This window comes from Clavelina lepadiformis, chromosome 2 (assembly GCF_947623445.1).
Source record: "Clavelina lepadiformis chromosome 2, kaClaLepa1.1, whole genome shotgun sequence".
NCBI classification, from domain to species: Eukaryota; Metazoa; Chordata; class Ascidiacea; order Aplousobranchia; family Clavelinidae; genus Clavelina; species Clavelina lepadiformis.
Genome location: NC_135241.1, coordinates 7,928,559 through 7,954,971, shown reverse-complemented (window position 1 = coordinate 7,954,971; position 26,413 = coordinate 7,928,559). Strand labels below are relative to the sequence as shown.

Genomic DNA, 26,413 nt, shown 5'->3' with positions numbered 1-26,413 from the left:
ATTGAACTGTACAAAACCCATGAAACAATTTATCAAACCTTCTGTCAACAGTGTTCCATTATAACAAACTTGATAATGTGAAAAACTAGTAGTTGGTTTAATACAAGACTTTCGGGCGAATATTTTTGAACAATTGGCACGATTACGCAACTCGGCGATGAACACCACATAGATGGTTACGATATGAACCAGTTTAGGCAGTGACGGCAACATTGGGTCAACAACACGCTCACATAGAAACATCAGCAGTTTTTCTATTTTACCTAAAGGCGTTCAAAAGCTTCCAGCAATTTACAGTTAAATGTCGTAAGATTTACTCATAATGACCACGGTTGTTTACGTCACCATCATTCTCGGGGCGATTGACATTGACATTAATTCCTGGAAGAGCAATTTGCACGCATAGGGCATTCGCACCTTTGAAAACAAAACATGCGGAAAGTAATTAAAAGAATTGAAAATCTTGATCTGTGAGCAAAATCAACGTACTTTACCCTAGAGTTTTCTCCTGGATTAATACATATCTGATATACATGTTGACACAACAGAGCATAGATATTATTCACAACAAACATTCACAGCGTAGCGTAGTCATACCTGTGAAATGTTGGTTTTGTTCTTGCAGCCACGGCATTCAAAGGTGTGCGACCTGAGATTAGCGATCGCAATCAAACCACAGAGATTGCAAACGTGAACACGGTAGGGATCGGAAGCCTCAAACAACCGCTCTCGTAAAAATTGAGCTGCTCCATGGGCAATTTGACAATCACGTTCCATCTCACCAAATCGCAAACCGCCATCTCTGTTAAGAGTATAGCAACAGACTACGTTTTAAAGACGGCCGTTGAAGAGCTTTGGTTATGTTCATGTTGCACTTACTACTTTTCAAAAGAAAGGTTGGCATGAAAAAATGGGAAGCAAATTTGAAAATTTAAAAAAAAATTTCGGGTGTAAACTGGAAATATCCAACCTTGATCTTCCTTCCATAGGTTGTCTGTTGAGTATCTGGACTGGACCTCTCGCACGGGAATGAATTTTGTCGTCGACCATGTGTTTCAGTCGTTGATAATAGGTTGGTCCGAAAAATATCTGGGTGTTTAATTTACGGCCAGTATGACCGTTGTACAAGACCTGCAGGACACAAAAATTGATATGCCATTCCAAGTAAGGTGTCAAACGCTTTACTGCAATCTGCAAATCTCAATACAATGGTGTAAAATATACTTGATGTTCAACAGAATGAGAAAGATAAACACTGACGGTGTCCCACCAACATAATAATACCTCATTGCCTCTCTGTTGATAACCATAATCGTGTAGGAGATTGGAAATTTTCTGTACATTCACTGTATCGTTGAACGGTGTCGCATCGCCAATTTCTCCTTTGTTAGAAGAAACTTTTCCCTGAACGAAAATAACAAGTTACCGGCACTGATGGCCTAAAGCGGTGTAAAATCGATTCGAGACGCCCGAGTTAAGCGTCCACTCACCTGCAGACATTCGATTAAATGACCGATGGTCATACGCGATGGAATGGCATGAGGGTTGACAATAAGGTCAGGTTGAACGCCCTCGCAAGTAAACGGCATGTCCTGGGTCAAATTGATATGTTAATGTTAATGAAGTTACCTTAATTGAGCAAAATACGGCCAAAGGTTTAGCCGATTTGACCGAAACACAATTTGTTTACCTCGGCTCGGTACGTGATTCCGCACGTTCCTTTTTGTCCGTGTCTGCTGGCGAACTTATCCCCGATTTGTGGAATGCGAACCGACCTTACCCTAATCTTTGTGAACTTGTATCCATCCTGGTTTATGCTAACCATCACCTGCATTAATCAGTTATAGCAGGGGTGGGCAAACTACGGCCCGCGGTCCCATTTTATGCGGCCGCCTGCACTTGCAGAAACTCCTACTCATCACTTATTGTTTTAATTAAACAGGTTACATGATAAAATATATTCCCTTTACGAGTGTGTTTTTCTCTTCACTTTCAGTGCGTAAACACACACACGTCAGTCGCGCATGTATTGCAACATGCTTTCAGCAACTAGCCGTACACTTCTCACGCATTGTTTGATCATAAAATACAAATACGGTAGCGGCTACCGTAGGCCTTTGTGATGAAGATTGCGTAGCTTTAAACGTAACTGAGTATGAAATGCAAAAATTGTGTTTAATATGAATATGCGTTTATTTACACACCGGGTAAATTTTCCTACTTTGTAATGAGAGTGTGCGGCCCGCCGGCTGCAACATTTTTTCTAATGCGGCCCTCAGTACAAAAAGTTTGCCCACCCCTGAGTTATAGAATAATAACGTACGTAGAAGTAGTAATAAAGTAAGCAAATGAACGGACTTTGAAATTGAACAGTAAAATTGAATGCAAACTTTGAAAAAATCTGACTTATGTACCAGTTACCTGATCAACAATTCCCGTTTCGCTGGTCCGAAGAAACGTCGAAACATCTCTCTTCTGAAATCTGCGCGTCGCGCCCTGAAGTTCATCTTCGTTCTCAGGAAGTAAAACGGTCTTTCCAATTACTACGTCGTCACCGGAAACACGGATACCTACGACATAAAGAAATGTGTTACTGTTTGGAAATGGACCTCCTAAATCTAACTAATTAATGCTAATGACTAATAATTATACAATTTTTGTTTTCTAATTACAATAGTTGCATCAATTAAATTGGCTATATTTGCTACAATAACTACATTTTAGTATTTGGAATGGCTCCTTTAAAACACCATGGAAAGACTTCCGGAAATATTCGGCAATAAAAGATGCAAATCACCTGGAGACACCAGTCCGTCATCATCAAGCTTGTCATAAATAGCATGTCTCATCCCAGTACAGGTGGAGCGCTCAGGTCTCTCAAAAGTTTCTTCTTGATCGTAAGCGCTCTTGTTTTCAGCATCTTTGTATGACCGATAAAAAACTGACCTATAACATTATCAACAACCATCATTATTAAACATTTAAAATCGGCTGTAAATCAGTTACTAAATCAAATTTATTGAGGCCAGATCTCAACCAATGCCAGTTAATGTTGCTGTCATCAATGATCAGCGCAGTAGACAAACGTAGCTTAAATATTCCAACCTGAACAAACCACGATCTACAGAACTTTTATTGATGATGATGGAATCTTCTTGATTGTAACCGGTATAAGATGCTATTGCCACAATGGCATTAATTCCGGCGGGCAGTTCCCTAAATCGAAGGTACTCCATTGAACGCGTGGTAACTAGAGGTTTTTGTGGATAATACAAAACATGTGCAAGGGTGTCCATTCTGACGTGGAAGTTAGTGATGTATACACCCATAGCCTGCTTCCCCATAGCACTCTGGTATGTGTTTCTGGGTGACTGTGAAAGATTAAGTCATTAATAGCCAGATAACAATAGATAATACGCCTCCATAATGCAATTTATTATTTCAATGCACAAAGGCACGCTAAAAAGTTAGCTATGTAAGTCATAACCTACTTGGTTGTGGTCAGGGAATGGAATAATAGATGCGCAAACTCCAAGAATCATAGCTGGATGGATTTCACAGTGGGTGTATGTGCTGCAATATTGCTCTCCCTTATCCTGGAGATCTTCTGGGAACATGGCCAGCATAATTGTTTCTTCTTCAAGTGGATCAATATACTCTACCACACCGCTTGCAACTAAATCTTGCCAGCTGTAAAACAAATTCTTCAAAAATCAGTCATAGCAGATAGCAAAACTACTTGCCAGTAGGAAAACAACTCGGCAGTAGTAAGTAAAAAGTTGTAACATCAGAACTTGAATAATTATTATCGAAGAATCTAGTTCTACCTGTAGTTGTTATACTCTTCCTTTAACAAATCAGTGTGTTGCTTTTTCAGGAGCAGCTTCTGGTCTTCAACAATGAGAAGAGGACGACATATTCTGCCAGCATCAGTGTATATTCTGATTTCACGTTCACGAATATCACGAACCTAATTTGAATTGATGACGTCGAGAAAATAAAAGCAATGCAAAAAATCAGTAAAACTACATTTGGCTTTTCTTACCATGGAAACTTCAGAGACAATGATGTCCATCTGACGGCGAAGTTTTCTTAGAGTATTCATCAATTGTTCTGGATCACGATGAATTCCCACCCAGCATCCATTTACAAAAATCTTAGTTGCACTGCCAAAAGCAATTGGTGAATTGAGATAATAATGAAATGTCATAAAGCAACAAAAGTGTCAATAAGATAATCATGTTGACCCTATTCTTGGGTTTAAAGCTGTTTGTTTAGGATGTTTATTGATTACATTCGAAAATGTTAGGTTAATACTTTGCTATGGCAGAAGGAGATATTTCTTCCAAATTTTCCATCGACCACTCTTCTAAGAACTCCAAAATGGGACTGGGTTGAGAACCAACAGATATGTAAGCCATTAATGCCAAGTTCTTCACAAGACCGACAGCATGACCCTTCAAAAAAGGATTACCAAATAAAAATTCAAGCTTTCAACACATATATAAGTGAAAACAAACTGTCAGAAGATATTCATGGAATAAAAGAAATGAACATATGCTTGATTTCACAATAAGAGTACACCAGTGATTCCCAAACTGTGTGCCGCCACAGATTCTCAGGTGTGCCACAAAACTTTTTGGAATTTTGGAAAAGAACTGGATAAATATTTATAATAAGGCATGCAGACAAGCATATGCGACTTAAAAGCGCTCTAACTGCTTCAATAGCTGATAAATAAGCACATGTCCATCCAATAAACTCATCCATCGCATTAACACGTGAAAATAAATTTTTTAAAGCAACTTTTCTTCTCTTGTAAGTGTGCCGCGAGCATTTTATGATTTTTTTAGTGTGCCACAAGCTAAAAAAGTTTGGGAACCACTGGTGTACACAGTACAATCTTTACCAAATAGAAGACACGTACCTCTGGAGTTTCTGCAGGACAAATCATTCCCCATAAGGAATTGTGAAGCTGTCTAGGTTTGGCAAGTTTTCCGTCCCTTCCAATGGGAGAGTTTAAACGTCGAAGATGGGACAAAGTTGATGCATATGTCAACCGATTTAAGACCTGTTGGCAGCAAAGGATTTAGTTATGTTACAGAAGAAATAAAAGAAAGCACTTAAAAAAAAGAAAATCTCACTCTCATACAATATACTAATTTACAAAAAAGTAACACTTTGACCTGTGAGACTCCAGCCCTAGCTTGATGAGCTTTCTTCTGATCGCCCCAGTTTCCGGTAGCAAGTGAATATTTCAAGCCGTTAGTTATGATTGGGGTTTTTATTGCTAGTTCGAGGTTAAAATCCTGAAATTAAAATGCATGCGAAAAGGTGAAAGATTCGAAATATAGCACTGAAGGTCTGAAGACTTATCCTACAAACCATTTTTAAAGTTAACAAATAATTATTAGTCAGTTTCCACACTAACAAAATCTGTAAAACACTAATAAAATTTCTTGTGATAAATACAGTAATAATAACAGATGCATTACTTTTATGGCAGGGGTCGGCAACCACTGGACCACGGCCCAGTGCTGGTCTGTGAGAAATGTTTACTGGACCGCGCAAAAGCAATATATTAGTAGCAAAGAAGGATTGTTTATTAGCGTGGGCCAATTGTCAACAAAATTTAAGTGAACAACCTTAATCATCATAATCGGTTCTGTAGTTGTAACAATGAACATTGTTTTTCAGTAATGTGTATTGTGTAGTCTAGTTTTTTTAATAGCAGCTATTTGAGGCAATGAGGGTTCATATCATGGTGACTGACGAGTTGTAATAAATTTGTATGCCCCACACATTTGTTATTTTTTTGAAAACCAGTCCGCAAAATAATGCCTGATATAAGCCAGTCCGTACTGCGAAAAAGGTTGCCGACCCTTGTTTTACAGGACACATAGTCCAATGGTAAATGAATTACAACAGAACAGGAGCAATGGAGCATACTAGCACCTACCTTTCCACGATCTATAAACTTTTGAGCATAAAGCCGCACTTCCTTCATTAGAGTTCTGAAAAGACCCCGGAACAAAAATGCGAGCAAAGGTCCGGCAAGATCTAATCTTTTATTGCCGTAATGATCCCTGTCATCCAGTTCCCTTCTACCAAGTGCAGCTGACAAGAGCCGATGAACCATATATCTATAGTGAAGAGGATACATTTGACTGAGAAAGTAAAATTCTTGGCAGGAATTTCACATCCTAAAACTCACAGCTTCGGCAATAATAAAAACAGGAACATATTAAACTATTGAACAAAGGCTTGCTGAAAAAATTAGCACTTAGCCTTACCCAAGAAAATATGCTTTTTTAGTTTCACAGAAATCACTTATGCCAACATGTGGCAACATTTCCTTTTGCAAAATTTCTCTTGCATATTTGATTCGTTTTTCTTTTGTAACACCAGGTTTGGCTCCACGAGAACCAATAAAATTTAAAGCAACGTTCTGTTCCTGGATGACAAAAGCTTCATCCAAGGATGGTTTTACCTAGACATATTTAACCAGTTAAGCATCTCCACTAACATCATTATCAGTACCACTTATCAAAGTAAATTCTCTGTTGTATGAAAACCTCATAGAACAAGATGCTTACCATTTCCATCATCTCTGGATCATCGAAGTCATAAATAATGTGCTCCAAAATGTCACGATCAGACACAAAACCAAGAGCACGAAATACTATGATTATTGGAATTTCCTGGCGAATGTACGGAACAATGGCAGTGATACGTTGTCCTATTGCACTTTTCTTCACACCCTGCAAGCAAAGATAATTAATATATACTTTTACGTAGCATGAAAAAATAAGGAAACCATGGAAGAGGCAAGCTATTGGTATCTGTTTCTTTTCAAAGTTCATGCTCAGAAAAATACAAAAAAGATAAAATACTACCTTAAAAAAACTTACAAAACACCAGCTTTTCAAACCAACCTAGACATCAAAGTGATTTCCATCTCAAAAATACAAATGGTAAGAGCAACAATTTACAAACCTGGCCACCTCTAGCGAGCATGTTTACCCACATAGAGCTGGTTGGCCTTGAACTATTTTCGAGGCAACTTCGAATTTCACTGGTAAATGCATACTTGGAGTCCTTCTTTTTAAACACGTACACTGTGTTGGTAGCCATTTTCTCCTGGGCTATTAAAACCTACAAAACAAGCATTTCTTTCTACAAAATATGAACAAAAGAAAGTCAAGATAAACCTGTTATAATAATATTACCTTTTCAGATCCATTGATTATAAAATATCCACCAGGATCTAAAGGGCATTCATTTAACTCCGTTAAATCACGATCGGTGAGGCCACTCAATAAACAGTATGTGGAACGCAGCATGATGGGAATTTTTCCAATAAATGTTTTCTGATGTTGTGTTTCTATGGGAGGAGTTTCGTGCTTGATCACCTTCTTTGTGATGTCAACATACAAAGGAGCAGAATATGTCAAGTTCCTTAACCTGTCAAGAAGATATTTACTAAAAACAGTTAAGTGAGCTAAATGTGTTTTACACAATATTTTTTTCTACGTAGGTATTCAGAGTTATTGAGACATAAGAATTAAAAATCATTTGTACCTTGCTTCATTTGGCATCATTGGACTTGGAGCACCGTCTTTTTCCCAATGAGTTGGTTTTGATAAATAGATTTGTTCAAATTTCAAAAGATACTTTGTCTAATCACAAAATGTACATACCCTGATCATTAGTTTCATGAAAATAAACATTCAGGAAATTATGCCGCAAAAGTTTATTGTGGACTAACAGGAGTGATGACTTCAGTAGAAGTATGTTGAGCCTCTGCTTGAAGTTCAATTATTGGAGCGTCTTCTACAATTCGTTGAACAGACATTTGAATGAATTCATCAAATGAGTCTAGTTGCTGACGAACCAATCCTTTTTCGTCAAAGTAGGAACTACAACAAGTTATAAAATGTATAAGTGAGTATAAATGGCATAAAATGTATAAATGGCCCTCACATCGGAAAGGTAACAGCAGTATAAATGATAAATGATAGATTGTGCTGTTTTGTTTTTTATCGACTCGGTCACATGACATTTCATTTGCAATCTCAATCCTGACAGTTTTTCACAATTGTTAATGATTCAGTTCGAAAGCTCTTATATTAGAGAAGTTTGATAAATGATTGTAAGCATAACCAAAAATGTAAGGTCAATTGTAAAAACAGAATGCTCTCTCTTTTATAATTGTGATCACACCAACCATTACTATACTATTTACTATTGCCTAAAACTGAATTTTTTTAAAGTAATTTAAAGTTTTCTAATTATCATATATACAGAATGGCCATATTTTATTTGAAAGTAGTTATTTGTTTAATACAAATGATACCAGTTTCCAAAACAGAAAATACTAAATAAAGTTTAGAAATAATTAGAGTAGTCCTAAACTTATTATAAGCCCTGTAAAGCACCAGAGCCCAGTATAAGTATAAGTCTATAAATCTGAAAACATCAAATATGTCCATAAATCTGAGACTTTGGTGAAACTAGTCAGGTGAAAACTAAACCATATGCTCAGCTAAATTTAGCAAAAACATTTAACTTTAAACAGACCTGATAACAACCCAGCATGCCTCCTGCCATAACTCTGGTGATATTTCTTCTTCATCCTCAGCTTCAATGCCCAATTCTATAAACAAAACTTAACAGTTGAATTATTTATCAATTAAATTATTAACAACAACAAAATAAAAGAACTCAAAAATCTTCTCAAAAATTCCTATGCAATTTCAATTCGAAATGCTCTTTGTGCACTGACCCACATTTCAAAGCCAACCTAAAGGGTTTGTAGTGTGTTAACATGCTGAACGAGGCAGACATAAGCTTTAATAGTCTACTCTTGGAAGTAACTAACTAACAAGTTCATCCAATTGTTGTTCGAAGCTTTTACACTACTGGATCAACTCAATCACACAACTTTTATCCTTTTTTTCTTTCCATAAACATTGACAATGCCATACATGAAAATATTTTGTCGTATCTAATAATTAAGTGGGCAACTTATGTGAGTACTGTGCTATTGTTTGGGCATAGGGCTCAATGCACATTGGTAAAAATGGCCAAACTGGATGAATTTTGGGATAAAATTAATTTGCCCACTTCACCTAACCTGCTGTGTTTAGTTCAACTGTAAACTGTATAAAGTTAAGTATGTTGGTTTTTAAAAGGTTGCCCTTTTATTTCTTTATTATTTCACAATGTTATTGTTTCTAGATGGATGGAAGTGCATTACAGAACAATAATAAATACTAGACCAGTCACCTATTGATATTATTAAAAAGCAGGGGGAGCCCAGTGGGCAACCATTCAGTGAAATTTTGGGTATTCTAGGCAAAAGCTCTGGGCCATAACATATAAACAACTCTTAAAACAAAAACTCATCTAATTTCTGGTAAGTGTTAATGCAAACCGTGGCCATTTCCAACAAATATTGTCATGAAATGACTACCAGTATATCTACAAATGATTTGTAAAAATATTTAATTATCTAAGAATTTACCTAAGATCTATTATATCTTTGTTTTGCTGTCAATGACTTGTTATTACATTATTTATATCATTGTCAGTATATACTGTATGTATACGTATCCAGGTTTTTTTTAAGGTTTGATTTGGGTGACCGCTAAGTAGTTTTAAGAGACCGCAAGTGTTTCATTTAAATACCATAAAAATAGCCTGTAGTTGTAAGTATAAATTTTGGGAAACCGCTGGAGAAATTTGGGGGACCGTTTCGGTCCCCCAAAACACCTTAAAAAAAACACTGTACGTATCAATGCTATTTTACTGCACAGCAGAGAGATGCCTGCAGCTAAGGTAACTACAGTCATTAAAAATAAAATAGATTAACTACTGTAGCTAACTTAACTAATTAAAAAAACTAACCACCATCTTCATCCTCGAACATCATGATGACGAAATTTGCAAAATTTACCAAAAAAAATCCAGACTAAAGGTTTCCTTACTACACATTAAAATTCTATCTAGGCCTATATCAATTGCAAAAAATTTTGTTATGCCTTTGTTAATGTTAGGCTACATAGGCCTAGCATAATGTAGTTTTAAAATGATTTGTATGGAAAGCTTGTATTTTAGCATCTAGGTAGAGTTACACAAAAAACAATTACGGTTTACTGTATGCTTTACGCCAAGCCAGTATTGCGGTTTCACCCTGGTTATCCGTGCCACTGCCACTGCTAAGTAAAAGTAACAATTGTCAAAAGAAACTAAAGGGAATTTCATTGCACTTGCAATATTTGTATGAGTGTGTCTTGTGACACGATTTTATGAAGCTACGCCAGAAAATCCGTTGCTGATATTTACTGGTACGCCAGATAAAACGATTTTTGCTCTTTCACGTCATACAAACTGTCCATACAGGATTAATGACTTTTATGCTCAATTTATAAAAAAAAATCGGCAAGCAGCTAAAGCAGAAACAAAACCACAAAGAAGTTAGGTTACTTGCAATGGTGGATCACTTTACCGTAGGCTATACAAGCACTGCTAACACTGCACTACAATTATGTAGCACCAACTGCACAACGTGACTACACGTTCGTTCTGGACCTGAATCAAACTAGCGAACAATATCTTTAAAGAATCAAAACATTCTAATTTTCGAAAATCTTACTTTAAAAAGCTAAGCAAGCAAATAAAACTTGGCGAACAAATTAAATTAAAACGAACAAACTTTTGTTTAATATATTGCAAAAGAATAATAAAACTACAAAACAATCAATTCAACGTCCGAACAGTGTGTAAAAAGTTAAATTATTTAAGCGTTTAAAATTGCTCTTACATGGGCATTGTGTTTTTTTTGGAATGGTATAACAATCTTTATCGGAGGAATGTTACAGATCTTGCGTGATGGCACTGTTAAAGTTTTCATGACGCCAGTATTTCTGCCAAAAATCGATTTTATATATACAATCCTTATCCTCTGACTTCTGAGTAGTAGTGGCGTTAGGCAGAGGCGTGCGAGGCGGTCGCCTGGGGATCTCCTTTTTGTGTATACGTGCTTCAAAGAACAAACATTGGAAATCCGTATTATTGTTAACTATTCACAGTTTTTCATGACAGGAGTCATTTATTGATTACTGATTAGCTGTATGAACTGTATTTAGAATGAGGGAAAGTCGTATAAATTGAACCACCATGTGAATTAGTCACGTCCTGCTTGAGATTGTTTTCATATAGCTTAATGCTTAAACGGTCACGTGATTCAAAACATCATCCCAAGACAAAAAATTTGTATTTTCTCCTGGTAAACCAAAGGTAAAACCTCGACAGCAACAAAAAATAAAGGGTACGAGATCTTGGTGGACATTGAGCATAATTTAGGGAGCGATAAACCGGAACCTCTTAGGAAAGATTGCTACGTCTCCCGTAATTTTAGGGTCCACAAACTTAAGTCACGCCATAAATCGCCTCGACCACCCTCCGCCAAACCTAAAGCCACCATGCACTGTATTTGAGGACTAAAGTGAAGAGACTCTTTTGACTTATGAGGGTATCTTAACTTTATTTACATGCACAAGCAACAGTCAATTATTGAAATTATGGAAAAATGAATGAAAATTAGATGATAATACAATTACATCATGGAAGGAAACTTCGAGAGCAACAAGTTTTGCAAATACTGTTTGAACTGTTCATTTTGCAGATTTTCGTTGGCAACACGGCCCGCTAGTAAGTCATAAAACTGCTGCAAATGGATAGCAGATGTAGCCGCTATCATGGTATAGATTTTTCCCGGTGAAGGAAATTGTGGAACCAGCTGAAATGTTTCTTCCAGTCGCTGGGCCAAGATAGAAGATCTGCAGCAGAAATGGTTGGTGGCGCAGGAAAAGCAAGTACTGCCACCAAAATGTTTTTTCCAAACGGTTGAAATAGTTTTTGTACCGGACGAATCACCGTACACTTTCTCAATATTACGAATAAACAAGAACTTAATGCTTGTCGAGATATTAAGATTTTAATTTTGTACCTAGAATAGCCTCCAAGCCTAAGTGGGTTTAGTGGCCGTGCTAATTGTTACCAGTAATTATTACCTTAATAATTTTTTAGCACGTTTTAAGCCCTTTCGGCTTTGTCACTTTCTCCCGTTCATTGGCGCGTGCTAGTAGCAACTGGCTTGATTTTTCATCCCCACCGCGCTTTTGACTGAAAATAAAATGATTGATTGAAATCTACTTAACAGACACTACCACGTATCTAACAGCCCCATAGACTGCTACAATCATAACCTGCTTGAGGATTTTCTGAAGACAGAAAATAGCTCGACAGCAAAAGCAAAGCTGAACTATAAAAACGACATTCTCTATAGCTAGTGTTATTCTCATCGTCACTCTGTAATTTCTAGCTAGGCCGCTTCACCTGACTATAGCATGGCTAACTGAAACTGATAATACCAGTCTGAAATGACAAGGTTTCTAGGTCCTTCATAAATATACATTGTGGCATACAATAAGGTTTTGTAACGTTAACAAACATCGTAGACAGCAGGGCGATACAGTTAAGGTGTAGTCATAGCAGCTTAAGTTTACCATGTAACCACGCTGAGAAGTGTTTTAAAGGTCTGACTACTTACTGCGAATTATTTTGATCACTGTAGCAAGAACGGTAGCGAGTTAATCGAATTATTCCGCTCATTGTGACCAAGAACGGTGTCGAGTTAAGCAAATAGACAAGTTAGACCAGTGGTTCTCAAAGTTTTTTTCCGATTCCTCCCTTACCAACCAAAACACCGTCAATTCCCCCCCCCCAAAACATCACAAAAAATAATTTCCAAAATTTTACACTACCTGAATATTGTCCCTGGATGATGTCTTTTGAAGATTTACCTCAGGAATAAAATTCAAAATTGCAAAAGAACGCTCTTACATAATAACCAAACAAATTTACAAACAAATCGTTGCTCATTGTTAGTGAGAACCGCGAGCCTCATGTTGAGAAGTTAATAAAGAAAATCGAGGAGAAAAGCGTGTGAGTTTTGCTCGAAGGTCTCCGCAAATATCGTGTGTTCCTCTTTTTTTCATCACTAGCTTACTAGCTAGTTCTGTAAGTACCTTACTAACAATAAAGAGAAAACAATAGCCATTATGAACCAAACAGACACGTTTATAACGTCAGTCACTGCAGTTAAGGAGCTTGTCCTCGCGCACTATTGTAGACATCTAAACAACTTCGAGAGGATTTTTCTGTTACAAATAAAATTAAAAAATTAAAGTTTTTTTCATCTACAGATTTTCCTCCCCAATTCCTCCCTAGAGAAAATTTCCTCCCTGGAATTAAAAATTCCCCCTTTAGTGAGCCAAGTCATTCGAGAAGCACTGAGTTAGACGAAGATCACTTAGACAAACTGGATAGTGGATACTGCAGAAAACAATAAGTTTTCCGCAGTGAGCAAGCGATAGGCGGCGATTTAGCCGTAGGCGAGTTATACTGTACCAGTTTTCGATGGACAGTGCCAGTGTGGGTGAAATTAAGCGACAAGTAGCAAAGACACATTGGTCACACCACTGTGGACGCTAAAAATGGTAGTAATGATAATGACGATAACGAACAACAGCGATAATCACAATCGACGGGAACCAGTGTTTCAGGCTTGCCTGCTATATCCGGCATGCTAGACGTATCTTTGGACTTCGTCAATAAAACTAGGTTATTCATTCCTGTAAAATACCACTCATAAATGGCACTCGATGTCTCACTACTCTTGATTTACTAGGCTACTTCAATAAAATATTAAACACAGTGCAAATGTAGCCACAACTAAAATTGCTGAAGATACACTGCTAAGTACAATATTTGCACGTCATAAAAAGATATGAAAAGTTTCGACGGTGGAAAAGCGTAGGTAAATACATGAAGAATTAAATTGAACAGCAAACGATTCAAAAATGCAGGTAGTGAAGACATGATGTGAAGAATTAAGCAGTTAATGGAAGAAACGATACTTGTTATAAATTGAGGCACAATTGCGACAGCTGAAGTAGCTAATACACCAATGTTGGTTGAACAAAAGTGAAGGCATTTGTGTATGGTAAAGTACAGAGAATGGAATGTTCACTAAAAACAGCTTATAACAGCATACTGTGCTTATATAAAATTTTCTATAAAATACAATGAAAGAAGAAATTGAAACGAGAAAAGTAACATAATCTTCAAAGTAACGTATAAAGAGCAATACTGGAAGATCACTTTCTACAAATGTTACATTGCAAGAAAAACAGCAACTTTAGAGCCGAAGATGACGTTACCACGCACTCTTCTTTGTCGTAATGGATTTCTGGTTGTCAGTATTTTTATTGCGAGCGATGTTGCGAACACCTTCATCGCTGTGAGGTCGCTTTCTGTTTTCTGCGGGGTGCTCACTGTAATATCAATAAAAAACTCCAACAACTTTGCCGAAAACCCCACTTAAAAGATTTATTAACTACAAAGCAATGAAAAAGTTAATCATCCATCAAGTCGCTAACTGACACATGTTATTATACATTGACATGAACCTACCTTGCTCCGACGCCAGAAGAATCTAAAGGTATCAGTGCTGTTCCAGCGCACGAGGTGCTTCTTTTTGGAACAGGATGGGATCTATTGGATACAGGATACAAACTGTTGAGCACGGTTTCAAACCTCGCTTCCATTTCGGAAGCCGTGCGCCTGCAAAACGATGATAAAATGGCTGTTATGTTACTGCTGGACTCTAGTAGATGATAAAAAAAATTCAGGTTTTTGGCACACTTGCACACACAAGTTCACACCTTGACAGACTGCCAGAGGCTATTGACTTGGCCGAGCCTTCCTTTGCAGGAGAAGCTGTGAAATTTGAAAACAGAAATTAGTATTTCGAGATCAGGGGTATCATTACAAATGCTTAACGTTGTACAAATATAAAACCGTATAAATATAAACTGAGCATACACCTTTCTGGGATGAGCTTTCAGGAAGGGTGGTTTTCGACACTGCCATGGCAATTTCACTCGACTGACTTTTTAATAATTTTCTCTGCTCCAATTGCTGTGTAATCTATCATGCAAATTGTTTAGGTTAATTAATACTCTGAGGTATAATAAACACCATAAAATTGCCTGTTACATATTTTTACTGTCTATACGTACGGCCAACAGCTTGGATTCGATGATTAGCACATCATCCGAGACTTTGTTAACGCGCTCGAATCGTTTGAGCATCATATCAACCGAGTAAGATGACAGTCTTTCGTAGAGGTAATCAAGATGTAAGTCGTCCATTGGCTTTTCAAAGGGCGGATGTTCCAGTGTTAGGTAATCGAAAAGCGAAATTGAATGGTTAGACGGGGTACCCAGCCCAGAATCGGATGACGACACACCTGATAATTATCAATGATGGTGTTGACTTATCTCCCCGAAGATAGCAATACCTCAACAGAGCGGTTTTTGATGCTTTACCAAGCTGATCATGTTAGACAGAGCCAGTTTTACTAGCAGAAAGTGTTCGTTTAAAGCAATTTTCTCGTTCAGATGCTCTCATAACACTTTCTCAAGTGTTTTACTCTGTTATACGTGTTAAGTGTTATACTGAAAGTTATACTAACCTAAACCATGTTGTCTATAATCCAATTCCAACTTAACTCAATTATTATAGAAACAAGTTAAACTTATCACTATCAGTAACTTTTTCAATAAGTGAACACCCCAATCGCAATCAACGACAGCAATAGGTAGTTCAAGCAAGTCACAAGTGAAACCTCTGTGATGTAAATTCGAAACTCACCGCTTGCGTCTGAACACTGCGATATTCTTTCTGGTGTGAAGCAAGTGCCAAGCGAATCGAGAGAAATAAAGGAACTTCGGGAAGAGGCTAAAGACATTCCTTCAAAATGCACAGTCGGACGATACTGCAAAACAAAAAACGGTATCACTAAGTAGCGTGTTTAACAAGATCTGGCAGGATAATATTGCATCAATGCACAACGTAAGCCAGACGCGACTTGCGTCATGCAGTAGGTAAGTCGGCAGTCGCTTCAATTACCTGTCTCGGTTTGATTATGCCCAAACGCATTTTCACTCTTTGTATCATGTAGTTCAAAATGTCGTGGTCATGGACGCCATATCGCGGACGCTTGTTCCTAAGCCGGGCTTCTTTATATTCTTTGATCAGAATCACAGCAAACAGCCTGTAATGATAATAAATAATAAACAAGTTGCTCCCATCATACAATTACAGTGCCATGTGCGCATGATGCGTGAAAAAGTATGACTATGAATCAATTAATCAATCATAAATTTAATTAGTTAATAGGTTTACCATAAAACTAATGAATGTGCACGTTACCACCTAAATTGGTAAAAAGTTTGCATGAAAGCAGTGGTTACTCGCCTGCATATTATGATGAATACGCCAAAATAATAAGAAAGAAAGAAAAATGCGCTAAAACATGGGCTCATATCAAAGCAGGGTTTGGGATCAAACCTCCCTCGAATTAATCGAATCATGGAATACAAACTGTTTTGGAAATCTTTGAAGTCGGTAATTGCGTGAATACTGCTCAAGCCAAAAATCTGTAACGAGACACGATGTACAAAAAATTACATTAAAAAACGATAAAACATCAAGTATAATGTAAAATGAAATCCACTGGATATACGAAAAAGTTAGGATTTTCAGACAAGAACTGGATACTTGCGTATAAAATATCAAGATCCCAAGGGATAATACATTTAACGTACCAGGTAACCCAGCTGAGCGTAGGCAAAGACCAGCACGAGCCAAGCAAGGGTGGCAACCAGAAAGTGTTTCATGCCTCGCGTCAACGTCTCACCGAATGTCGACCAACGTTTGAAGAAGCGGAATAGCTGTACCGACTACGTAAGATAATAAGAGATGCTGTGAACTCCATTATAGTTGGAGTTCTACTTATAACTATGCATTTATTGTTAACTAATCAAAAAATATTTTAAAGACAATCAATTAAACCATGCATATCTCAGCACAGACGCGTAATTCTTATAATAGCTATCATAAGATATATGCGTCTTAATATTACCTTTATGATAAGCACAGCAAGCAGAATTGCGGCCAAATACGTCACCAAATTAGCAAATAGCGCAATTTTGTAGAAATTGGTAAACTCAGTTCTGTTACTCTTGTAGCTTTGCATCACTTCCTCCATGTAAATTTCTCTAAACAACGACCAAGTTCATGAAAGTTACTTATTAATACAGTGACATATGTTCATGTTTGACTGAGTATCGTGCATCAGTAGAACGCTGGATTTACAGTTATGGAAACAAGGATCAATGTTCGATAAATAAAAAATACATCCCCTGGACAGCGCACACAGACAAGCTCAGTAATCGGAGCTCGAACGTTGAGAAATCATCGGCGAGTTTAAGTCCTGTAAAGACTTTCCTCAGTCCGACGGTAAAGTTTCCCATACCATAGCATACCATCATACTTATTAAAATTCTTGTATCGCATATGGTACCAGACGCTCATGACAGGAAAGTCGTTTCTAAAATTGGATGTAAGAACTTGAAGCCGTTTTTACTTGTAGACAAAGAGAATGCAGAGAGTTGTAGTGAGAAGGTTCACGGTGATATTCAGCCAGTTTGTTCTTTTGCAAATGGTGCTCAAAGTCTTGTTCCTTTCGTGATAAAGTTTGGAAATTTCACGGGCCCAAAGCACAATACAGATCAATCCAATAATAGCCTAAACAAAATACATTTTTTAATAACGTTGTCCATCAAAAGCGTAAGATGATGCAGCATTGCAGTTCCTGTCAGGTGAGCATAACTAGTATTTATGATAATCACAAATCATTAAGTAAATATACTCATAAAAGTTAATGCATCTTATACCATATATTATGCAGTATATACACTAATACATATACGGTAGACTAAGTAACCATATAATCGAGCAGTGCTACAAGCTTGCTATTGAGTTAGAAAATTAAAAATGGAGTATAATTTTGAGACGTATTTCAAAACCATGACCAAATGCGCTTAAAACAAATCTTGCCAATAAATTAAAATTGAACAGTGGACCAAACCGCTGCTTAATTGCAAAACATGGACCTCAGTATCCATTTATAAACACAGTAAAAAGCTCATTAACTCGAAGTTGAAGGGACTAACTAAATTACTTGGAGTTATCTAAAGTCCCCAAAATTGTGATTTGTTAACTTTGTTCGTTTGTCATATTTGTCTCACAATTAGCACTGAGCATTCATATTTCATACTCACAATGAAGATCATGTCGAGAAAAACAGCTGAGCTTGGTGTAAAAAGCCTCACTGTTTGTGTTATGTGCGAAGGTTGAACAGCTCCGGTTGTGCCAATTTCAAACATGACTGTAGTCACAGTAATCCTGGAAGAGCGTTCATGTTGTAAGATATGAATGACAAAAATATTTTTTTGCATTTATAATCAAAATGTTGGCATTCTTACCAGTAAGTAGCCGGATTAAGTTGAGCAAATTCCACAAAGCAGACCCTTGTAAAACGATCCAACCAACCGCCCATTTCTAAGCTTAACAGTTGTTCCTCAAATGTCGTTGTGTCCAAGTATACTGAGTAACCTGAGTCATCATACAGCTGCTCCTGACCCCAATACCCAACCCTGAACGTTCATACAAAAGAATGGTTATAACTGAACGGCAATTATTACTGAAGTAATGCAACCATTCGTTTAAACTTACCCTGTGAGAGTAGCAGGAGAATAAGACCACGTTGCATTACTTCCGCTTAAGGTGTTTGTCCATCCTGAGTAATAAAAGTTTCTATCCTGTGGTGATATATTGGGCGATAGGCATGTATGTCCTGGTGGTATCATGTTGGGGGATACACCAGCAGCAATACAACCCGCTGAAAATATTTATGTATTAAAGTGGCAATAAGAAAAACAACATATTGAACAATTAATGACTAATAAATGTCATACAAACATATTTATCATTTTTCTAGGAGAAAATCATTTATTCTATTTTAATTATTCTACAAAAAGGAAGTGGAATGTGAATAGTTTGTACCTGGAAGTGAACGCTGTTGGCGAACACGAATTTTACCCAACAAATGGTTATGCACATTGCTGTTGTCAAGATCAGTCTCATTAACATTTAATATTTTCACTTCAAGGACTTGATGCATCCAAGACCAGATATCATCATTCCTGTTAAGAGAAGCACTTTTGAGCATACTTTTTTAGAAGCATTTGCAATAGAGTAAGTGTCATTTCTTAATATGGAGTAGCAACAAAAACTAAAACGTTTTATAAATATTCGAATTAAAAATTTAACATTTCCATTCGAAGAATTTAAATTATTTACGTTTTAATTTTCCAGAAGTTTGAATTATTGACAGCATTAGCTTGATTTTCTGAAACAGTCATGTGAGTATCATAGAGAGACTTGTTGATAGACCAGGAAGACCAGTATGATGATGAATCGCGATCCCAAACACAGAAAATAATTGTTGCCCATAACAAGAGGGTGTAAAGAACAAAATGAGCTAGAAGTTTTTTTGCTCTTGTTGATTTCTTTGCCTGATCTTTGCATTGCTCAAGGGCAAATCCACCAGGAGGGCGTATTTTACTAGATTTCTATAAAAAAAAACAATGGTGAAATCTGAATCAATTCGGAATTTTTGAAGTCTCAGCTAAAAAAAAACTTCGCCGTTATACCGTAGGGAAGAGATGGTCAAGGACAGCAAACCGCCAGTTACCGAGAAGCTACGTAAATTTGACAAAAAGGTGAAAAAGAAAAAAACTTAGTCTTACCGTAACATTGTCATACGTTTCAACTAATGGATTTTCCACCAGATTGTCATTTTGTTCTGGAGTGTGGTTTTCCGTAAACATGGCCACATATATTGCAACAAATATAACCTAAAATGAACAAATAAACAACTCCATTTATACAACAATAATACTCCATTTATACAACAAAATTACAAAAAAATCACAAACCAAACCCGTTTGACCCGCTTACCTTTATTGGTTCAATAATCAAAAAACTTTCAGCAAGTGCAACAAGCATGCTGACCAACCACCATGTTGTTTTTTCCACTCCATATTGACTGCCATATAAGATAATGAAAAAAATAGAAAGTCCCATAGTGCCAAAGCAAAGGAAGTAAGCAAAATAAACAAAAGGATGGGGGAGCAAAAATGTTTCTGTAGAAGTTTGAGGGCTGGTGCCAATGGTAGTTGAAGCTGAAATAATACCAAACACTATTATGTTTATACAGGATTATTAGTTTACTCGATGCACAAATAAGGGGCAGTTTTCAGTAACTGTTTATATGGCATGAATGTCAAAGAGTACAGAGTAAATAATCCCCACACAATGGTACATTTTGAGAATTTAACTAATATACCTGAAACAGAATGCAAAATACAACGTAAATTACAGGTTGGGACAGTTCACTGAATGTGCCTGGGTTATGATCAAACAACTAATACAAATGAAACTTGTACAAATATCATACCACGAGAATGCAAATCACGATGACTGATGTGATCAGGATTAATTTCAGGCAATTCTTCATTTTCTTCAATATCGCTTTCTTCCTTCCCATCTTCAGTCATACCCAAAAGGTTTTTATTGAATTTGGCTTTATGTGTTCTTCGTAAGTTAGTAGGCCTTCAGAAAAAAACAAATGCACAATGCATTTATCTTTTAGTTTTACAGACTATCATATACAGTAGTTCTATGATGGTGAACTAAAACAAAATAAAATATAATACCGTAAGCTCATATCATCATCCAAACTTTCTTCACTGAGGAAGGGGTCCCAAAAGTCGTCATCTTCATCATCATCCGAATCAACGTTGTACCGGGGTAAACCAGTATTGCGACGGCGTAATTTCCTGAAATAATTATACCATTGACAACAGCATAGACATGAAAATTTCGTTGTAGGAGGAAGAGTCATTGTAAGGTTAACTAAACACTGCATATAATATTGCAAGACACTCATTGACTTAAAGTATTTACATATTTGGTTCTTGCTCGGTTGGAGAAATACTTTCACCGGCTGTAGATATTCCTGTATCATCAGAAGTTACTCTTGATGATAAACTAATGTCATCTCCAGCTGCATTTTTAAGCCAATCCTATGCAAAATATAAATGGTAATGTTTTTATATCCTAAAACATTAACTACAACTCAAACATCTATGTTACAAGTACTTCATATTATTACTCGTTGTTATTAGTTATGAATTTTGTGCCAATAAAATCGTTTTACTCTTAATGTGGGCAGAATTTATCATTAAATTTATATACTTTGTAAGCACTGTTTGTGTGTCCAGGTAAAGAAGATTGTGATCCTAATCCTGACAATGTAAATACTGATCTTCTACTCTTTCCATCAAATATCTCATCAAGAATCTCCACTGTCTGAGCCGTCTGTGCTCTATCATGCCACGGTTTCATAGCTGGCACCTTGAAGACAACATGAAAATATTTGTAAACGCATTAACTCCCATAATTACTTGGTTACTAAAATATTGACTGAAAAGTGTACCTTGCATTTTGATTTCTTAAACAGCAGAACAAGAATAAGATTGACAGGAAAAACCATGATACTAACGATGGCACCAACAGCAAAATCTCTCCAGCGAATGTGACCAATTTGCTCATCGTCCTCATAGTTCTGATACCACATCATGCTGCAAAAAAATTATTTTGTGCATAAAAATCGTGCGAAAAAGATACTAGCTTATACACAAGTTTATATGATAACGCACCTGAATAGCATAAAGGTATAAATCAGAGTGGCACAACAAGTAGCTCTTTGCACTCGCGTAAATCGACTTCTTGGAGGACGCTCAATCAATGACCACCAGAGATGAGTATCCTCCCAACCGTACGATAATTGTGTACCAAAACGCATTGAGAAGTCAGACATTTCTTCATCACCTGAATTAGAAGTTCAATTTGATGACTGAGTTCAAAGATTATTTACTGAGCAACATTAGCTGAAGTAATTTTGGGGACATGACATGGTTACATACTTGCAGCACGAACAGTCTTTTGCAAACATGTTTCATCATCGTCATCAGGATAAACCTGCAGCCAGGTATCCAAAAGGAAGTAATACTTTGCTCCATTATGCAAATCTTTTACCATAATTCTGCTGATGTTCCATCCTGGATCAAGCCCTAACATCACATTACCGACCTGTTACTGTTCTATAAATAGCTATGTTGATAAGTTAACTATAACAATCATCTTTTTATATGTTTTATTCAGGCAAAACTGCAACGAAATACGCCACGCAGTTTGTTATTATTTACCAGTGTTGTCATGCCACACTTTTAGCTTATACACTGTTCCCAAACTATGTTCTGAGGCAATCTGAAATACATCAACTAATCCTCTCTGAAATGCTCCCTTTTTGTACAAATGCCTTGCTCCAGTTCGTGATTCATAGCCATAAACGCATATTCCAACATTAGCAGTAGTCCCTGAATAAATAAAAAAAGCAATGAAGCCAAATGTAAAATGCTTCGCTAAGTTAATGACCTTGATTTACTCACCACTTCCAAGGCCAGGTGATGTTTTGACAGTGATTTCATATTTATGGCGAAGATTCGGCCCACAGAGAGGCACAACACTGGCAAATCTGATATCTTTCTGATCCACACGATATGACCACAAAGCAGCTACCACATAAAGGACAAAGACTACAACCACAACAATCAAGGCTACAGGATTTTGGGAGAAGTCAATGTTCTAAACAATAGTGGAAAACACAGAGATTAAAATTTTTTGTTTCTGATCATCTCAAAGTTATGATAATATTGCAACGTTAGGCTTACAGCTACTACTGAAAGACACTACTTGGAAATATTATGTATCAAAAACAAAACACACTTACAGCTATTTCGGTTAAATCAACAATATTTGGTGGACTAATTGTGAATGAGCCGAAGGAAGTTAAATGGTTAGAGTAACAGACAGCAATAGATGGCAAACATTCATGCGACGTCATAAGTCCCTCATTACTCCATTCATTCTTCTATAAAAAAAAATACATTATGTAGCCTCCTTGATATATTTCACACCATTTAACACAACTCAACAGAAAATTCAAATCTAATTATTCCAACTAAAAACTCAAAGAAAATAAATTACGATAGTAAACTATCCATGTTGCTTAAAAACACCACTAATTGCTGGTGCTTTTTGTACACCAATTAGATGCTTTGAGGCATGGTCACCAACTTAGTTTAATGGTGTTAGATCAGGTCACATTACAAATTGCTTCTGAATGCAAATTTCGTCTATTTGCACATTTTTTTCATAGCCATGAATGTTAGGTACATTACCACTTATATGATGGTATAAAAACATCATATTTTAATGATGGCACCAACAGCAATATATAAAAATATATACACCCATATGTCAGGTGCTTAGATAAGCATGAGAATTTAAAAATTCTCAAGCTATTCTTAGTTGTTTAAAATTCTCATGCAGTGAATGTGTGTATTCTTTAATTGACTTTTTTAAAAGGTTTTGAAAAATAAACGATTTCACAAAAATAAATTTTGATAATGTGCACCTGCACAATTGTTATAGTCTACGCTTAAGAGCAGGGGCCGGCAACATACGGCCCGCGACGGGATTTTGAGCGGCCCGCAGACAGTTCAGCAGTTCAGTTTTGACTTCAGCAGCTATTGAAGTACATTATTCGTTAATAAATTCATTAAATACTGTTTTTGGTCTCTATGCTTAAAACTTAAAGTTTACATTAAATACGATTTATTCCTTGCATAGGTGGATAAATACACGATTAATATATCGATTCAGGAATCCGGCCTGCCAAGAACTTCATTTTCTCATATCAGGCCCGTCGACCGAAGAAGTTGCCCGCCCCTGCTTAAGAGGAATTCCATGAAATGGTGCACAACGTTCATCAACGTTTTAGGATCACTCATATTTCTTTCTTAAACGTTCAGTAACAGTATACCAATTTAGCTAGAATAGTAAACTTTGACCAGTAACCAGCAACATCAAAAGCATCTTCCATGGGAATATGTGGAAACGTAACCCAACATCGCAAACAAAATGGTTTAATACTCGTATGTCCAAACTAAAGGTTTTTACAGAGATTTAAATTCACAAATTATCTTTGTATGTTGGGAGAAATATTATAAAGCATACTATTTCAAACTTCAAAGCTTTGCAGCTTGGGCATTTAAAGCACAGTCGAAAGTAACAAAAAAACATACAAGCACCCATGCAGTAAACCTGCTATGCATTCTGTATCACATTAAATTCAAAATCCAAAGGAATCTGCTAAAAAAGTATCAGGCAGATGTGGTTTAAACTACAAAGTGTAATATGAGTGATAAGTTAGGCAAGCCTTTCTCTATGTAGAATTACTGATCTCAAAATTTTCAAAAAAATGACAACATAATGGTATAAACAATATTAAAGAAACAAAATAAGTCACCTCCGTGTCAAAGAACTGACAAGAACTGTAGTAAACACCAATCCCAACTTTAACATCAACATGTTGAAAAAGATTCGAAACATTCAAATAGTATTGTGGCAACATGTTGCGGTTTCCTCTGCAAGGTATAATAAAGTCATTAATAATTAAGCTGAATGACCATATTTCAGTATATTTTCACCGTGCTCTATCAACTCATCAATTTGTTAGGTGGGCGGGTTTTTAGAAATACTTTCTTTAAAGAAACTAAAAAGTTTATTAAATGTGCAAGTGAAATGGTACTGTATGGCATCGACAGTAACTGCTTGCTTAAAAATTAGCAGAAAAGTTTACATAGAACAGTCATGATAATACCAACTCACTCAGGAGCAAGATAGATGGTATAGTTCCTATGATCAGCTTTAGGTCCAACATCATTTTCATATAACTTAAAGTGTTTACTATTATGTGATGCATTGGGTTTGCTGTCATAATCAAAGTAAACATCTGCAGAAAGAAAGCGAAATGAAATGGTTTATATTAAGTGCATCACACGTCTGCCATTTAGCTTACACCTAACACATCAATCAAAAAACATAATCCAAATTGGCCTAAAGATACCCGCACATTTTTGACAATGAGTTGTGTGGCCTAATTTCAATAAATTATTATAAGTGCAGTTACTTTACATTTGTAAATTACTTGTTGCAGTACATATTTGTTTGCTTTGTCTTTTTGTATGCCTATAGTCAAGAGTAAGTTTATCATGGAGGCGATACAATATGTTTAATGTTTATGTTTGATGAAAAAAGAGACACTATTAAATGGTTTATATTTTACTAATTGCTATAGTTAGCAAAAATAACAAATAAACAAGCAAAGAAAGAACAATACAATTTTCCGGTGTTAAAAATGTTTTAATCATAAAATAAACCGCAAACAACATTTTGTGTTTCTCTCACATGTCTGCTAAAGCTTTTTATCTATTTTCTGTGTAGCAGAGTAGGGTATCTCATGCATGGATGGTTAAGAAAATATGGCTTGGTAAGGGTATTTGAGAGTAGGGTTGGACTATCCATATATCGGTTAACCGAGGTAATGTTAGCTATCTCATATCAAAATAAAATTTTGTTGGTTTACCAGATAACAAATGCATAACATTATTCAGGTGTTTTTACGTGTTTATGCCTTTTTATCAAATTTTGAACTACTCTGTTTTAAAAAACTGACAGTAAAGCAGAACAGAAGTGGTGTTTGACTCCATGTTACAATTGAGTGGCCCATAGTGTAGCCCGCAATGTTTTGGAGAACTATTTATCCACAATACAGAGTACGATAGAATACATATCAAAAATAGAGAATGATAGCAATGCTAACTGATTTTTTTCAAACAGCTTACCAACAAATGGATTTAGCTCAGCACGGTTCAATGAAGACAGCAAATCATATACGACCATTATATACACAGCAGTCGAGGAATCGGTATTATTATTGTTGATAACAAATTGGGCCGAATTCAGACTACGTAGATCTTGATAGTGGAAGGCAACTCCATTCTGTTGCAGAAACAAAACATACTAATATAATCATCTTTGAAACAACAGAGTTATTTTAAAAATTCCACAGCCAGACAACTAAAAATATATTTCGTTAGAATACATTTCTTTACCCTTGGTGCATAAGAATCACTAGAAGAAAGATCAGCAAGTTGATCTGTATCTTGTGATGGTATGAACTGCCGCTCACTGTTAGACATTACAAATTTTATATATCTGTCTTGCATAAATTCATCACGTAAACCTGCCACAACTAATTGTGTATGGTTTGGCAATTGAAACTGCAATGATGGAACTCTTGTTGAAATATACGCAATTCCAGGATCCAATGTTGTAGGCAGAAATTTATATGTAAATGGATTCTAAAAAGAAAACATAATTGTTAATGGCAAAATACATGGTT

At 36.4% G+C, this 26,413-nt stretch overlaps 2 protein-coding genes across 2 annotated transcripts in view; both read right to left on the bottom strand.

Annotated features, from left to right (window-relative positions):
- Window positions 1–73: 73 nt before the first annotated feature.
- Window positions 74–10,066, bottom strand: LOC143445477 (DNA-directed RNA polymerase II subunit RPB2). Its single transcript, XM_076944599.1, has 24 exons — window positions 9,910–10,066; window positions 8,581–8,656; window positions 7,769–7,919; window positions 7,582–7,679; window positions 7,230–7,464; window positions 6,997–7,155; window positions 6,597–6,761; window positions 6,294–6,490; window positions 5,960–6,143; window positions 5,187–5,309; window positions 4,928–5,071; window positions 4,318–4,457; window positions 4,046–4,166; window positions 3,828–3,970; window positions 3,492–3,690; window positions 3,106–3,371; window positions 2,798–2,946; window positions 2,422–2,570; window positions 1,691–1,828; window positions 1,491–1,592; window positions 1,285–1,404; window positions 971–1,131; window positions 598–802; window positions 74–417 (listed from the first exon to the last, which is right to left on the bottom strand). Exons 1-24 carry the CDS (start codon window positions 9,932–9,934, stop codon window positions 337–339), a joined length of 3,531 nt encoding a protein of 1,176 aa, XP_076800714.1. The 5' UTR covers window positions 9,935–10,066; the 3' UTR covers window positions 74–336.
- A 3,667-nt stretch (window positions 10,067–13,733) lies between these two features.
- The window catches only part of LOC143445374 (polycystin-1-like), a 42,954-nt gene continuing 30,274 nt past the window's right edge, over window positions 13,734–26,413 (bottom strand). The window contains exons 61-92 of the mRNA XM_076944430.1: window positions 26,124–26,372; window positions 25,854–26,010; window positions 24,838–24,961; window positions 24,476–24,593; window positions 22,895–23,035; window positions 22,554–22,749; window positions 22,311–22,481; window positions 22,029–22,175; window positions 21,762–21,933; window positions 21,539–21,683; window positions 21,298–21,456; window positions 21,007–21,125; window positions 20,757–20,879; window positions 20,498–20,652; window positions 19,999–20,222; window positions 19,788–19,895; window positions 19,339–19,610; window positions 19,042–19,181; window positions 18,712–18,877; window positions 18,462–18,632; window positions 18,258–18,381; window positions 17,561–17,721; window positions 17,057–17,192; window positions 16,740–16,874; window positions 16,390–16,571; window positions 16,042–16,186; window positions 15,784–15,907; window positions 15,150–15,379; window positions 14,955–15,057; window positions 14,793–14,847; window positions 14,542–14,691; window positions 13,734–14,402 (exon numbers count right to left, since the gene is read on the bottom strand). Of these exons, the coding sequence (XP_076800545.1) occupies window positions 14,285–14,402; window positions 14,542–14,691; window positions 14,793–14,847; window positions 14,955–15,057; window positions 15,150–15,379; window positions 15,784–15,907; window positions 16,042–16,186; window positions 16,390–16,571; window positions 16,740–16,874; window positions 17,057–17,192; window positions 17,561–17,721; window positions 18,258–18,381; window positions 18,462–18,632; window positions 18,712–18,877; window positions 19,042–19,181; window positions 19,339–19,610; window positions 19,788–19,895; window positions 19,999–20,222; window positions 20,498–20,652; window positions 20,757–20,879; window positions 21,007–21,125; window positions 21,298–21,456; window positions 21,539–21,683; window positions 21,762–21,933; window positions 22,029–22,175; window positions 22,311–22,481; window positions 22,554–22,749; window positions 22,895–23,035; window positions 24,476–24,593; window positions 24,838–24,961; window positions 25,854–26,010; window positions 26,124–26,372 (4,920 nt within the window). The 3' untranslated portion in view covers window positions 13,734–14,284. The remainder of the gene's footprint in view (window positions 14,403–14,541; window positions 14,692–14,792; window positions 14,848–14,954; window positions 15,058–15,149; window positions 15,380–15,783; window positions 15,908–16,041; window positions 16,187–16,389; window positions 16,572–16,739; window positions 16,875–17,056; window positions 17,193–17,560; window positions 17,722–18,257; window positions 18,382–18,461; window positions 18,633–18,711; window positions 18,878–19,041; window positions 19,182–19,338; window positions 19,611–19,787; window positions 19,896–19,998; window positions 20,223–20,497; window positions 20,653–20,756; window positions 20,880–21,006; window positions 21,126–21,297; window positions 21,457–21,538; window positions 21,684–21,761; window positions 21,934–22,028; window positions 22,176–22,310; window positions 22,482–22,553; window positions 22,750–22,894; window positions 23,036–24,475; window positions 24,594–24,837; window positions 24,962–25,853; window positions 26,011–26,123; window positions 26,373–26,413) is intronic.

Excerpts from the sequence above, each read along its gene's own strand:
- LOC143445477 (XM_076944599.1), bottom strand. The coding sequence starts at position 9,934 with ATGATGTTCGAGGATGAAGATGGTG. Across the intron at positions 803-970 it reads CCTATGGAAGGAAGATCAAG|AGATGGCGGTTTGCGATTTG; the intron begins GTTGGATATTTC and ends TACTCTTAACAG. Across the intron at positions 418-597 it reads ACAAAACCAACATTTCACAG|GTGCGAATGCCCTATGCGTG; the intron begins GTATGACTACGC and ends TTGTTTTCAAAG.